Source organism: Kryptolebias marmoratus, linkage group LG8 (assembly GCF_001649575.2).
Source record: "Kryptolebias marmoratus isolate JLee-2015 linkage group LG8, ASM164957v2, whole genome shotgun sequence".
In the NCBI taxonomy this organism is placed as follows: domain Eukaryota; kingdom Metazoa; phylum Chordata; class Actinopteri; order Cyprinodontiformes; family Rivulidae; genus Kryptolebias; species Kryptolebias marmoratus.
The window spans coordinates 17,028,209-17,043,618 of NC_051437.1; the positions used below are offsets into that span (position 1 = coordinate 17,028,209).

General features: G+C 40.2%; 2 protein-coding genes across 2 annotated transcripts in view; both read right to left on the reverse strand.

Moving 5' to 3' along the window:
* Nucleotides 1–3,646: 3,646 nt before the first annotated feature.
* hoxc9a (homeobox C9a) lies at nucleotides 3,647–7,208 on the reverse strand (the record flags this gene model as incomplete). Its single annotated transcript, XM_017415042.3, is given in 2 exon segments — nucleotides 3,647–3,834; nucleotides 4,840–7,208. Coding segments are annotated over 2 exon segments (732 nt in total), but the record flags the coding sequence as incomplete, so codon positions are not given.
* Nucleotides 7,209–12,423: 5,215 nt separating this feature from the next.
* hoxc10a (homeobox C10a) overlaps nucleotides 12,424–15,410 on the reverse strand; it is a 3,884-nt gene continuing 897 nt past the window's right edge. Inside the window, exon 2 of the mRNA XM_025005737.2 lies at nucleotides 12,424–13,642. Within this exon, the coding sequence (XP_024861505.1) occupies nucleotides 13,365–13,642 (278 nt within the window). The 3' untranslated portion in view covers nucleotides 12,424–13,364. The remainder of the gene's footprint in view (nucleotides 13,643–15,410) is intronic.

Genomic DNA, 15,410 nt, shown 5'->3' on the forward strand with positions numbered 1-15,410 from the left:
CTCCACCCCCACCCCTTCATCTTTCCGTGACCGGTCAGACGTGGGCCCTACGTATATCCACCTTGAGAGGAGCTTCACTAATCATAACCCAACAATCTAATCGGCTGTAAATATGATCAATGTTGTGTTTATCGCAGAAACCTTTGTTAAAAGCTGACCAACGAATTAAAACAGGAACTAGTTTGATGCATTATCACTCTGCTTTAAATTGATATCCCCTATTGTTTTTGCGCGGAGTCTTTGAAGTGATTAGAACGGGACACGTTCCTTTTTATGAATGAATAAAGCTGTTATGAGTTGATATTTGCTTTTGGGGGGGCCCTCTGCGCGTTTCTATAGAACACAGCTGACCTTTAATTTTCTCCCGTAGGTCTTCTCAACATTTGAGAGGATCACAGAGTCGTGAGGCAACACTAAAACACAAAACCAACTCGGAATGAAGATACAGCAAGCCTAAAAGTTAAATTGTGCGTTTCAGGACTAAAACCGTCTGCTGGAAAGAACCCGGTGAAGTCGATACGCTGGTGCCAAGCGCTGTAAAACACGCAAATATAAACACGACCTAAAAAATACTATATAGGTGCCACTAACTGACCCCGTAAAACCGACGAGGACGTGCAGTAAATCTCCCACACGGTGCAGTTCATAAAATGTAGGATGTTTACGCACGATTCCCAGCTTTCTAGTTTCTCTCGCTCCAAATATACCAGGACATAGTTTTTTGTGGAGTTACTGACGTTTTATACAGATCATCGTAAACTATATATAAAAAGAGCTTTGGGCGAATTTATAGACCTTTCACACTCTATAAAGATGCAGATTGACAATCTTTTTTTTTGTGAGACTTTGAACAGATAGTACACACATTAAAACCTGAGTGGGCCAAGAGAGGATTCCAATAACCGGCTATTTCTAATATGTAAACATTATTATTATTATTATTATTATTATTATTATTATTGCTTATTATTGCTTATTTACTTTTGTTGTATTTGTTGTTGTTCTTATGTAATGTTATTGATGAAACTGTCCACAAGCTGCTAATAAAATATTTCTGATTAAACATGGTTCTGTCCCTTTGTTATGCTTGTTGGATACCTTATTTTTTTTGCCAATTTTACTAATTTTCACATAGCTAAAAATAAAACGACATGAAATAAAAGAAGTCTGACGACCATTTTTCTCATCGGGCTACATGATGTTTGATGCTTGGATGAAAATGCAAATCATGTGATGCAAGAGGAAAAACATGTTTGATGCATACAATATTTGTTTATTGTAGTAAAAATGAATACCATTTTCTTATAAAGCTAAAAAAAAATAAAATCAAACACTCACATTAGATGTTTTAACCGGATAAACAAAACCATCACTCTAAATAAAAAAGGGAAATTTCAAAATAAAATCCCATGAGCCCAACTCAACAACCATCTCGCTGCATTCCTGACTTCTGCTCTGAGGCCCATTACACCAAACATTGTGCGCGACCATATCTGTCACTTTGTCATCGATGGGCTACTCTCCATTTAGCCAAACCACAAAGCTGTAAATAAAAAAAAAAATCTCCAGAAGACTTGGACACGGCTCAAAACGTTGACCAACAGCGTCATCTAGTGTCGGGATCTGTCCTTAAACCTGAACGGTTCCACCAATCAGAAACATCTGCGATGTGGACAGAAATGGTCTCCCCATTTTCCCCCAACATGACGGCTGTTCCTCCGTCCTGTTCTTGAAATAAATTAGAGTTAAAGCTGATGTGTACCACCAGATCCATAACAACGTGCCTCCACTGTTTTACTGCAAACTTAGAAGAGTTGATGTGCTGCATCGTTTCCTGTTGTGGTGACCAGGTACTTTTATGAAAGAGACGGCTGCTCTGCATCCCTCATATTTATGCACAATAACTATTGACTTCTCTCCATCTAATTGTAGGCTAATCGACCTCTGTGCTGTGATGAAGTGCAGGCCTATCAGCCCAAAGTCCAGCCGAACAGTCAGTGTGCACGGCTCTGCTTTGAACGGGTCCACCACCACCACCACCACCAGCGTCCATTAAAACCATAAAGTAATTTAGCCCAGACGTCTAGCCAGTTAGTGGAGTTTGCTTTGTTCGTCTGCATTTGAGACAAACAGCCAAGCTCCAAACAGAAGGGTTGTAAAACTGGCATTTTTCCCTCTCTCTCTCTTCGTCCGAGCTGAGCGGAAATGCACTGGATTGGGCTTTGAAATTACAGCATCCTGTCCGCATTGTTTGCCACCACAAAAAGGCAATTTAGGCATATCCCAGGAAACAAATGTGAGACAAGGGAAATTGTCTCTCACTTAAAAGTTAGCTGCTCAAATTTAGTCAGCAGAATTCTTTTTTTTGCCCGCCTCGGACGCCTGTAAGGACGCAAAGAGTTTGCAAATTTTACTCCAAGTCTGTGCAGAAATTCAAACAAGACAACAGTAGTAAACACACACGCGCACACACAGATTGCTGGGTGTAAAATTACAATTTATAGGCGGTGGAGCCATTAAATAAATATTCTACATGTTTCTGTGCTCGTTTAAGAATGTTACAAGAATACTTTAAATTAATTATGCTGTTGAGGTTCCAAATGTGTGTGTTTGTACAACTGATCGACCTTTATTTTGATAGGTAATTTTTAAAACGCACAACTATAAATATGAGAGGTATAGACTCCAAAACAAGAAGGGCACATTCCTGTTTAATGGGACACAAATAATTACAATAATAGTTTGACGTTAATAAGCTCTTAAATTCGTCACTGCTTCAATTAGGCCTAAGGTTTTTTTATTCCATTTAAATTATTTTTTAAGCATGTAGCTAAGCCTGCAGACGTCAACGGATCTAGTTTTCCAGTAATTCCTAAATAAAAAAGGAAATAATTTTTCTCATTTTGTCTGACGCTATTTCAAGGCGTGCACAGCTAAATACGTGAACATGAAATCCCCCCAAATAAATACAGAAAACAAGCATTTGTTGTTATTTATATATTTGCAGAGGACTATAGCTACACTTTAGGGGTAAACTCTACAACCAAAACAAAACAAAATAGATGCACATACAGTAACAACTATCACAAAAAATACAGACGAATCGTTCGCAGATGCTCCTGGTTTTCTGTACAAAAATCCTCCACCTGCGCTAAAGGAAACGAACATGACTGAAAGGAAACATTCACATCATAAATTATGTTTTTTGTGAAATCCAAAAAGAATTCAAGTATTCTCTTTTACTTCGGACAGTTTCTCGTATTGAATCCGCGCTCTTCTCGTTTTTGCAGAAAAGTGAAAGCAGAATGGCATCATCTCTGTAAATGTCCTTTTTTTCTCTCCTTATCTCTCTTTCTTAAACACCAGACACAATAACTGTGCACTAGAACATATTAATCAGCATCAAAACAGTCTGGAAATTAATGTTAATACAAAAAAATCCAACAAAGTGACGAATATGATGAGGAAAGAGGGCATGGGATGGCGGGGGGGAGTCATCGTGTGTTTTGGTACATCTGTGCTGTCCATGTACTAGTATAGACGTGAGTATGGTTGTTTTTTTTTCTCTCTCTCTCTGCAGGATCCACCATTATTGTTCTTTGCTGTCGCTCTTTTCCTTGTTCATTTTCTTCATCTTCATCCGCCGGTTCTGAAACCAGATTTTGACCTGCCTCTCGGTCAGACTCAGAACTCGTGCGACCTCGTATCTGCGGTCTCTTGTGAGGTACATATTGAACAAAAACTCCTTTTCCAGTTCCAGAGTCTGGTACTTTGTGTAAGGACAGCGCTTCTTCCTTGTGGAACGGGCGTGTATCCAATTTGCCACAGGGTTATCTGCAAATAAAATTTATATATATTAAAAATAAGGGAAAAGTCAAAGACAAGCAAAAAGGGAACAGGAATATTTTCAAAACAAAGGCTGCCTTTGAAAATTGTTTATCTAAAGCTGCACATCTAAAAACAAAGTTAAGTCTTGCTCTAATTCAGTGTTCAGATGAGATCTTAGCTGACATCATGCATTTTAGCAAAATATCTCAGCCTTAAAGTGAACAAGCCTGCGCTGATTTGCTTTCTTGTCCTCTTAACTTGTGAGTAACACCGTCGTAAAATACTCAGTGCGCTTATTCACTTTATTGGCCCATAAAATGGCCCGTGGTTCAAGCCTTTACAGGTCCGTGGTGAAAGTCCTCGAGTTTGTCCCTACATTCCTCAAGTTGGCTGAAAGAGCCATGAGAATTTGTTTTGGACTGAAGGACTACAGAACGTTTTCATGTTGTATATACATATATATATATATGTGTGTGTGTTTGCACATCTTATTTTTGAATGTAAGCAAAAAAAGAGAATAAACAGAAAAAGGTGGATTTCCTAACTGGATGGGCCTATATAGGGGGAAAATATGGGCTTTTTGAATGCTACAGGATCTGATTATCTGGCTATACATGGACACAGTTTCTAATGAACAGTCTCATGTCAGATTTAGGATGTTCTTCTTAGATGAACACATTATATGCTTTTTCTTATCAACAATTAGACAAAATTATTTCAAATTCAACGTCTTCCTGTAGCTTTGAGTCCATGTTTACAACCCCGTCTAGTTTTATAGCCCCCCAATATTAGCCTGGTAGCATTTGTCTTTTATAGTTCCTAAAGCTTTCCCCCCCTCCTATAGCACAAGCGATTCTGGGCTGAGCTGAAAGGGAGGAAGCAGCAGCTTATCATTTCATTTTATGCAGGACGATAAAATGCCTCTTAGGAAAGAAAGAAAGAAAAAAAGAAGAAGTTTCACACAGTTCCAAAACAGGAATCCCTCCCCGCTGTAAAAGAGCCGTCACTTACTCGGATCCAGCTCCGGCTTCTCCTCTTTATGTTTCCCTGAAGCCAGAAGCTCCGACTCGGGCGAGGGGAGGTTTTGCTGCGTCTTGTCTCGCATGTCAGTGGATGAGCAGTACAGATAATCCGTGTAGGTCCGTCCGCTGGAGCCGAGGCACTCCCCGGCTCTGTGCTCCTGGAAGGCGTCGGGCTTCAGCCCGTAGTGCCTGCTGTTTCCCGGGTAGCCGTGGAAAGGCACTGCGCCCGAGATCGGCTCCAGCCATGAGCGCACGTACCTCGAGTCTGTGCCTAAGTGCGGCTGGTGGCCGTAGGGATGGTAAACCACCGATGACTGGGAGTGCACCGGGGCCCAGGAGGTGGAGAAGACGGCGGGCTTGGGAGCGAAGCTGCAGGAAGGATAGTCCGCGCACTCCGGTACTAGAGACGTCGGACGAGGGCCAGCTGGGTGCGAACCGGGCGCCGAGAAGCGAGTTGCAGCAAGGACATCCTCGTTTTCATGGTTGATCAAGGAGTCCACATAATAATTAGTTATGGGACCCGTGGTCGACATGTCGAAGCCTCCCTGTCTCTTTTACATGCATCCGTTTATTATATGGACTCTATGTGTACTTTTTTTATCTAGCCATAGAACAATCAAGGCAGGTAATTATTTCTCAGAGCTTCCCGGGCTGCTATTGGCTGCCTCGTGGACACGTGATTATATTTACCCCACACAAAAATTATACAGTGGATCAATGCGCCACTTACTCTGGGATACCAATGCACATAAATGGGATTAAAGAATGCTCTTTTTTACTCTTTTCCTGGATGTATAGAGGTAACATCAACCGTAATGTTTCTGTTTTCTATCAAGGAAATCTATATTTGCAGCCCTGCTGCTGGATCTGTGTCCAGTCGCAGTGCAGACCTGCGCACATTAAAAGCAGGGAACTATTTGATGGTGTAATTAATCTCTGTCAGGCAAAATCTACCGTGGCTCCATGCTATTGCAGTGGATACTGTTACAGCATTAAAACGTTTTATTGAATCGTTGTCTCGTTTTATCTTTATCAAACCGGCAGCAGGATTTGATAAAGTGAGGAGTTTATAACTTCCACGTGGAATGCTGTTTATTGTTATTAAAGAGGAGCGCGCTCACAGTTCCTAGAACATCTAAACGCGGGGTGCAGTTTGCACTGTTTTTTTTTTTAACGAGGGCCAGTAGACCAAACATTACCTAAATGGGATTTGTGGAGATAGTCGAGGAGGGGATTCCGTACCCTGACAGGCAGACCACTGTAAAGCGGGGCTGTGTTCGGCTGGTGACCGTTCGTGGGGTTTTTATGCCCATCAATAAAGTTTAACGAGGACCATTTGATTGTTCATAAACGTGTCGGTAATAAGACAGCATCCGAGATTCCCTGCTCAAAATAAAACCCGCCACCGCTGTGTGCGCACGCGAAACAGCTCTAATTTAACCAGAAAGGCCGAAGACACCAAAGAGGGAGACTGCAGGCAGAAGAGGGGGAAAAAAATAAAATAAGGGTGGGTTTGTTACAGCGATGAAAGCTTTGATGAAACAGATAATGTGACCGTTGTGTTCTGCAGAATGAATTGGCTGATTTAGCCGAATATAAGACAGCAGCTTTTAGTTTATAAATCTGTGAAACAACCCTGAACTCAGCAGCAGAGATGCAGCACGCAGAAAAATACTGATGCACGGTTAAACAGGGGTAAACAAAGACGCACCAGTGTTTAGATGAGATGGAAAACGCAAGTGGTGAAGCAAACAATCCTAAAAGCTCATCCTCTCTGTTGCGTTTTCTCTCCATTTTTTTATCTTCAGTGTGTGGAGGATTGCACCTACTTTTGAGCTGGTATTTAAAATTTGGGTGCAACATTCCTGTGCTGATGTAAAAAAAAAGAAAATCTTTTTTTCTTCTTTTTTTCTCCCCCCTGGGTATAGTGGTGAGTAAATGCAGCTAAATTTAAACAAAATAAAAGACTGGAATTACTGGGAATTCTCAGACTAGAAACAGGGGCGCGCAGGCCTGACGGTGGTTGCTTGCAGAAGCGAAATTACAGTTGTTTAGTCCAACAAAAACCCCACTTCAGTGTGCTAAAATTATCTCCAAATCTCCCCCAAAGTGACTTCCATAAATTTCAAAACACGAGACACCAAAATGTGTTTTTGTCAACATAAATCTGCAGCTCCCAGCTGATAAGGAAATGCACAGTATACCTCTGTGGCGCATTTAGGAAAATAGGAAGAGGCCAAGTGTTGCGGTTTCAAATGTGAGCATCTGTCATCGCTAAAAGACAATGAGAACATCTCACTTTAATCTGTTACCAGATAATAAAGAGCAGCATTGCAGATGTAAAAATCTAACGCTTAACTAAATATTTGAACTTTAAAATGAAAAAAAAAAATGGAATCAGCATTAGGAAGTGGCATGTTTGTCCGGGCTGCTGAGTTCAGATTCAAGCATGAAATTTAAAAGGCCAGACGCCAGACCTTAACACGGATAACGCCAAACGGTCTCCTGGAGTGTGTGTGCGTGTGTGTGTGTGTATATATATATATATGTGTGTGTGTGTGTGTGTGTGTGTGCGCCGATGAATGAGTTTACTATGTTGCTTGTTTACGTACACGTTTACCGAATATTACAGCTTGAAGAATCTGCTTAAAATACGTTATTCTCTGCAGGTTGGAAGGTAAAGTGTGTTCATGCAAAAACGCATACCAGATAAACTCAGTGGCTTTTTAACACCACAAGAAGGTCGTGGAAGCGCATTCTGCATCCTGAAATGATGTCCGCAGCAATCAAATGAGAACAAATATCGTTTTGGAAGTCTGACTTTCTGTCCCAGTTCTCCAAACATGAGCAATAGTAAAAGTGACGCCTGTCTGTGTGTGTGTGGGTATGTGTGTGTGTGTGTGGAGGAAAGGGGGANAGGGGGGGGGAGGGGGGTCATTATTAAGAGTTAAATCCCACGTTTACAATCTCTGCCTCGCCCTTTTTGTTTAGACGCCTCGATGTTTTGTAATAAAATCCTACATATATATTTCTGTATTTTAATGTTGCTGTTGTCGTTCCTCGTGTTTGCATTTCCTGTCTGCTGCAACGTGATCATCTACGAATGTATACAGTGGAGGGATGGTTTCATGTTACGCATTTTACAAAGTTCCATCTATCAACATTGCGCCGTGCAGAAGCAACTCTGTTTGGATAAATGACTTTCATTCTCGTCAGTAAACCCACACGACACAAAACTAAAGTTTAGATGTAAACACACTGTTTGACTACCTTTGGTGTGTTTTAGTTGGGACTTAATAGCACGTACTCGTATTTCAAATGAGAAAAAAAATTAAATTCTGCTAAAAGTCTTACATTCGATATCATAGTGTAACATTTATGTATATTAGAAAAGTTGTCTTTTCTTTTGCATATTTCACTAGTGACGTTTCAGGTGACAAAAATATACATTTTCACAAGTAAGCGAGGGTCCTCTGTGTTTCCTGGACAGGGGATCGCCTCTCATCTGAACAGCTTTTTCAGTTATGAAAGCCTTTTGGATAAGAGGTGAAAAATCTTCAAGAGACAAGAAACTACGTCCCGTTGCCTTTTGTTCCAGCACATACGATTATCATGACCCAGAAGCCGGAGAATTTCCCCAAACAAGCAAGCTGGAACACCGTGTGTGCTGTGCACCATGGTTTGCTTACAGCATAATAATGCTTTACAGAGATGGACGGTGTTGCTCGTGTTTAAAGGAAAAGTAATTCTTGAAGAGCTAAATTTGAAGTGAAGGACAAAACCCTGACAGTGAACTACTGCGCGTGTTTGTGCGTAATGGCGCTGCCTCCGTCTGCTGACACTTTATAAACTGGATCAAATTAAAGGCAGCCACAGCTGCGTCTTCACCGACTTATTTAGTATCCAGAAGTACATTCTCTTTTTAAATGTCTTTCTTTAATGCAGTGTTTCTGCTCTAGGTCTATTATTGGGAAACTGAGCAGAGGAGCCTCGGTTTAAGATTATGAATTTATCCGTACATACAGTCGACTTGACATTGAGAAACTGATCCTAAAGCAGACCTCGGCACAGCAAAGTTTAAATAACATCTATCTTAAAGTAAAAATGATTCGTTTTGACAACAGAGTGAATCTGAACTCTATTTACGTCAGCCAAAAAAAAGACACTGAGTGCAAAAGAAGGGTCATTTGTTGATAAAAGTGTTATGACATGACTTTCTTATATTAGAAGTGAGCTGTCTCGTGTGTAAAAGCAGATGTTCTGTTTGTAAAGTGGTGCTGTAACATCTGGAGTAGAAGGACACGATTAAGGCCAATAAATGAGCCCGAGTTTCACAAGTATATTCAGCGACACAGGACAACAGTTTTGTCCAATAAACAAATAAATACACGAAGAAATAAACAAAAAAAAACAGGCTCCGTCCATCGCACACGAAATCAGTTCAGTTTCTTTAATTCGGTGGCTTGCTTTGTGAGATATGAGGAGCATTTGTCTGTGCTGCATGTGGACGTTTCAAAGGAAATACCACGAGTTATTCATAAAGTCCCATGTGGTGGACAGATAGCACAGCTGAGACACAGTGTTATCATCTGGATGGACAAAAATAATCTGGATTCTGCACTAACTGCAGCAGGGAATTCTCTGTCCGAGATAAAAGCTGCGCGTAATCTAAATAAAATAATTAAAATGAAATCCAGCCCACAGCGATTTGGTTTTGGTCCTGTCTACATTTCGAGTCAGCTTAAACACTCCCAATAAAAGTGACAAGAATAAACATTTCTGATAATGGCCGTTTTTTAAGTAGCATCTGAAACTATTTCTTAGTGCCATCGACGAGGTGGCCTTCTGTAGCCTCATCGCGCATTATCTTCTAACTTTTGCTCAAAATTATGCAAAGTATTTTTGTGATCATAATCACGATCCCTTAAATTTCAAACAGGCTGTTATCTGTAAGCCTATAATTAAAGCGTTAAATGGAAACATCCCATACAAGGCGGATATGAAATTATATTTTGAAGCTGTCATTAGCTTAAATGTCACCCCTAAAAATGCGCGTTTTGAGTTTGATTCTTTGGGGTTCAAAAATAAAATATGAAATTATAACATCACACAGTAAAAATAGCATGCCACGTTTTTTGTTTAAAGTTTCCTGCATGTGCTTGAAATTAGACTAATCGCCAAATAGTGGTATATGAGTAAAGTAGCCAGTATATATATCTATATATAGATATATAGATATATTTATATATCTATATATAGATATATAGATATATTTATATATCTATATATAGATATATAGATATATTTATATATCTATATATAGATACATATATATACAAAGAAAAGTGGAAAAAATTCTCAAGGTTGAAAGAAATTACGCCGTAAAGACACCCAACACAACCTTCCTGAATGTTTGATTCTTTTTATATGACGATATTTTAGCCCGGTGTCCTTCAGGTTTGAGTACAGTCCGATAATCCACAGTCCTACTGTAGCTCTTTAAAACATTTCTGTAAGGCGGAGGTAAAGAAAAAGAAAAAGAAAAAAAAAACAAACAAGAAAAGCCGTTAGCATATTTGCTTCATGTCTGATCATGCCGGTGTCAGTAACCCAGATGCTCCAAGTCAGTGTCTGTCAGTCAGTCTGACAGTTTGGGCTCCTGAACGCCGCAGCGCAGTGAAACAAATGACTTTATGTGTATATGGTTTTAGGGTGACTGTGTGCAGCTCTTCGAGCTGTTTCCAGTGCTGTAAAAGTCTTTTGATGCATTCCGAGGGAGAGTGAGACACTCATTCAGTGTGAGCTGAATGAAAATGACTTTGGATTCCAGACTGTCTCTTCCTGTGGTACTGATCCCAAAAGGAGGAGGCTGAGGGGGGAGACACGGGGGGACATGGAGACCAGAGCAAACACTGGACGTCTTGGAAGAAAAGAGGCCAACTATACCTCAAGAGCACTCTTTTTTTTTCACTAACTGCGAATCACTTACAGTTTTCATGTTCCGAATCGGCCTTGGTTAATATGATGAAGTATCAACACAACATTGTAAAAATTTACACTGCTCAGAACAAACCGTAAATAAATTTTTGGTTTAATTAGAGACTGTGTGTTTTCAATGCTAAATAATTTTCTCAGACACGGAATAAATGAAGCCTAATTGACAAATCTGTGCTTAGAATCAATTAAAATGTTGTGCATGGAAGCTTCCCTTAACAGATCAAAATCTTTAATTCTGCAAGTCTTCCCGCAAATGATAAAACTGAAGCAAATAGTCTGCTATGTTCCCCTTAATTAGCCGAATTAAAAATAAAAGCTTAACTTCAAAGGTTTAAGCTAAAAAAAATAAATAAATAAAAGTAAAGAACGATTAAACTATGGTGTAAGCAAAAATATTAAAAAAACATAAATTCTCAAACAACAAAACGTTGCTTTAATTGAATTATTTCTGGGATCGACAGTGTAGTCACATTTTACCCACACAGCCATATAACAAAAACATATAAAAACCACAAATTTACATGACACGGTGTTTTGAAATAAAACCCAAGGAAAAACAGCCAGAAAAGCAAAGACAGCCCACATATTGTGACAAAAACAACAATATACGTGTGCACATTTTTCAACTGCAGTTCCATATAAAACTTCATGACTCAAAAAGTGACATCCATCCATCCAGCAGCCATGTACGTTTCATTTCTCAGTTCCATCATAAAGCAGCAGAGAGGAAACCCGAGCCGACAGCGTGCGATGACAGATGCAACACAACACAATCTGAAACTTTACCCCTGGTTGTTTACAACCTATTCTCTCTGTGAGAGCTTCACAAGCTTTTACAGCCCGCCACAAAAAGAAGAAGAAGAAGAAGAAGAAAAATAACAGCAAAGAAAGAAAACTTCTCTCTCTGTCCAGGGCATTGCTGCTCAGTTCATTTACATTGCCATTTGCGGGAGGACTATAGGGGGGTAATTCAGCGGAAATAGTGCCCTTGATGAAGACGAACTGACGTAATCAAGGCAGTTTCTTGTTGCCGAGTCAGGAAGCCAACCCCAACAACATGAAACTACCTAAACCACGCTTCAGCTTCGCGCAAAGGGAGATAAACATCCATTGCAGGAAGACAGCAAGCAAAATCCACATGTGAGGATTAATATTAACCAGCAGAAACAGAGGGGGAAAAAAAAGGCGAGTACCAACTCATCTCAGCTGCAACCAAGTCAACTTTTTACACACTGTTATCTTAGATGGCCCGCACGCCGTGGCTTGTTTATGCATAAAAAAACATCACCGGGGTAATTTAGCTTCTATTTAGTTCCATAAATAGCTGTTCAGCAAAGCTACCTTATTAAAAAATAAAATAAAATAATCATCAGCCAGTTTTAGGATTCAGTGAGAAAGTGAAAACAGCAACCAGCAGCATGCTCGTTATCGTCCTATTTCTGCCAAACAACTTCATATAAACTATTGACAGGAGCAGGCATGCACGCTGCGTGCCGCACGAGCTGTCAGAGCCAGCTCCCCCACCCCCATGACAGCTGAGGCTCCAAAAAACAGCACACAAAACAATCACTCCTACCTTTGCTTGTCTCCTGCAGACAGGTGCGCTTTGTTATCCACGTGCTCGGATCGCGGGATTATTGTCCCTGCAGCTTGCGGCGCTTTTGCCGTCCTCTGTTTTTATCCACCATCTTTGCTCATCTTCCTGCTCCCATGAAGCTGCGTTTATCCCCGGAGAGAGGGGGGGTGGAGGCTGCCGCTCCTTCCAGCCCGGCTGCCTCGGCTTCCTCCTGCACATTGCGGGGCTCTGCTGTGTGGATTAGTCCTCCTCCACACACACACGCACACACACACCTTTAAACGCATCTTTACTGCTGCAGCACATTATATTTGCAGATCATAAAATCCACCCCCAACGCTTTCCAGGGCGAACCTGACATTAGAATTTTATGACCTTGACTTACTGTGGTCACCTGGATAATATTTAAATCAACGTTATGGTCTCTCAATTCTATTAAAACTGCCGTGATCTCCTTCTCCCATCCGCAGTGTCTCTCCCCTCCCTCACATTTCCACCACTATAATGCCAGGGGAAGGACAAAGTTAGTACCTTTCCATTTTTCTCCTCCTTTTTTATTGTTTTGACTTAATGTCATCTTGTGCATGCACATTACACAGCACGAAAATGTCACAGACACCAACGAAGAAGCAGCGTACAAGTGGCAAAACATTAAGAACAGTTCAGGAAAAAAAGGAAACTGCTTTCATGCCACTATAGTTATTTATAATCTGCTCGAAACCGCCTCTTTTCTTTTTTTATGTGATAGTAATAATTATGACAAAGTAATTGCACTTCAATCGTTCAATGCTGCTCCAAATGGAAACTTGGGCCGCATGTGTGTGTGTGCGCACGTAAAGAGATAAATTTATGAATGATTACTGGATGCATTACAAAATGACGCATGCGTGTCTGTCTATCTACAACTCTGTGTGTGTGTAAGTGTGACGCTAGAAATGTCTTCAGGAATAGTTGTAAACTGCACTCTGCTCCCTCTCCCGGCTCTCCCTGTTGAGCTTCTTGAGCTTCATGCGTCTGTTTTGGAACCAGATCTTGACCTGTCTGTCGGTCAGGTTGATACTCCGGCTGATCTCCAGGCGGCGCTCCCGAGACAGATACATGTTGAACAAGAACTCCTTCTCCAGCTCCAGAGTCTGGTGCTTCGTGTAGGGACAGCGCTTCTTCCTTCCACTTTTGGCTTTTAACCAGCTTCCCGTAGTCTTTTCCGCAGATACATCATCTATCAAAGCACAAAAAAACAAAACAAATAAAAAAAACACTATAAGGAAATATGGCCAAATCCTTATTGGACAGAGAGGTCTTCTGCAGCTTCACAAGCTCCACCAGTACACGCCCCATATCTCACATCACATTCAGTGAAAACAGGAGCAGCTTCTACCTGGATGTGGACGCCTTCGTCTCACTTGAACAAATGAACAACACCGCTCGTTTCGCTAATTACAAGTTCCTTTTCCTGCGTGATGTACGACTATAATTAGCTCAAATCAAACTGTGGTGTGAAGCAGCACTACTTTTATCTTTGTTGGGCCTCAGACTCTCATAAAATTTTATTACCCCGTTTGCATGCAAGGGATCCAAAATTATTGTTTTTTTTTGTTTTTTTTGTTTGTGGTTTTTGATTAGTTTTTCTTTTTAGGTTGAACTCAAGACAAATTAGGCTCTCACTTATAGAAGAATAGAATTTTAAAAAATAATAAACAAAAATAAAAAATATATATTTATAGGTCTGTTCTTAAAAAATAAAATAAAAAAACGTTGAGTACTTCTTTTTGTAATTATCCAGCACAAACAGGGGAGTCACGCCTCTGTAACACACACACACACACACATGCGCGCGCCTGTTTCCACCAATGATTATCCTACTGTGAACACTCAGTGTGTGGCCTGCATTTAATAACTTCCAAAACATTTAATTCAGTGTGGGAGTACAACAGACACCACACACACACAAACACACACACACACGAACAAACACAATCACCTTATGGACTATCTCCCAAGTGAAAGTGAATAAAAGAAGATGATAATTAGTATTCATTAAATTATTATTTTAAAAATAATAATTTTAACTAAATCAAACTGTAAATATATACAGTCTATAAATAATATTGCAAATTTTATTAAGTATATATATATATATACATATATATATATATATATATATATATATATATATATATATATATATATATATATATATATATATATATGATTGCGGGCTATAATATACAAAGAACTATTTTCATCCATTTTTAATAGTGATATTTTTTGTAATAAAACGTATTTTTCTTTATTTGTTTGTATGTGTAATCCCTTCATAGAAACTACTGCAACAGCTAATTATTTGCCAATTGGCCATATGAAAAATAAAATAAAATAAAACTACAGGTGTTGCTCTCAAACTGACCAAACCTTGCAGACATAAAAAACCCGCGGCCTTCCATTTCTGTTCAAGCCTAAATAAATTGTTTAAAACAGTCTCGTGCCATCAAGGTAAAAGGTAAACAGGTAAGTAAGAACCTATGTGTAATTCTGAAAAAGTTTCACTGATTGGTCAGGACGTGTTAATAAAATGTTCTGAACAGCAGAGCAGCTCTGAGACAAATGTTGCTGTTAAAACGGCATAAAGCGGGAGGGCTCGGTTTGTTTTCTAGGATGTATAAATGTGGTCTTGCCTTTGGGTGCGTGCGCGCGTCTGTGTGCGCGAGCGTTTATTTCAATGATAAGTGCCCAACTCACGTGCTCACATTACTCGAAAGGTGCTAAAAAACCACGAGCACCATCTGACCCCTGTCGTGGGCCTGTATGACTGTTGACACAAACACAACATGCATGTGCACCTACTTTCCCCATGCACACGTGGGCTAGTTTGGTGAGGCGGCAGTGGATGTTTGGTGGCGCATTTTCACACAGGTATAGCCTACGTGTGAATATGCGTGCACGTGTGTTAGGGAGGGGGGATGAGAGAGGAAGGGGGGGGGGGGGGG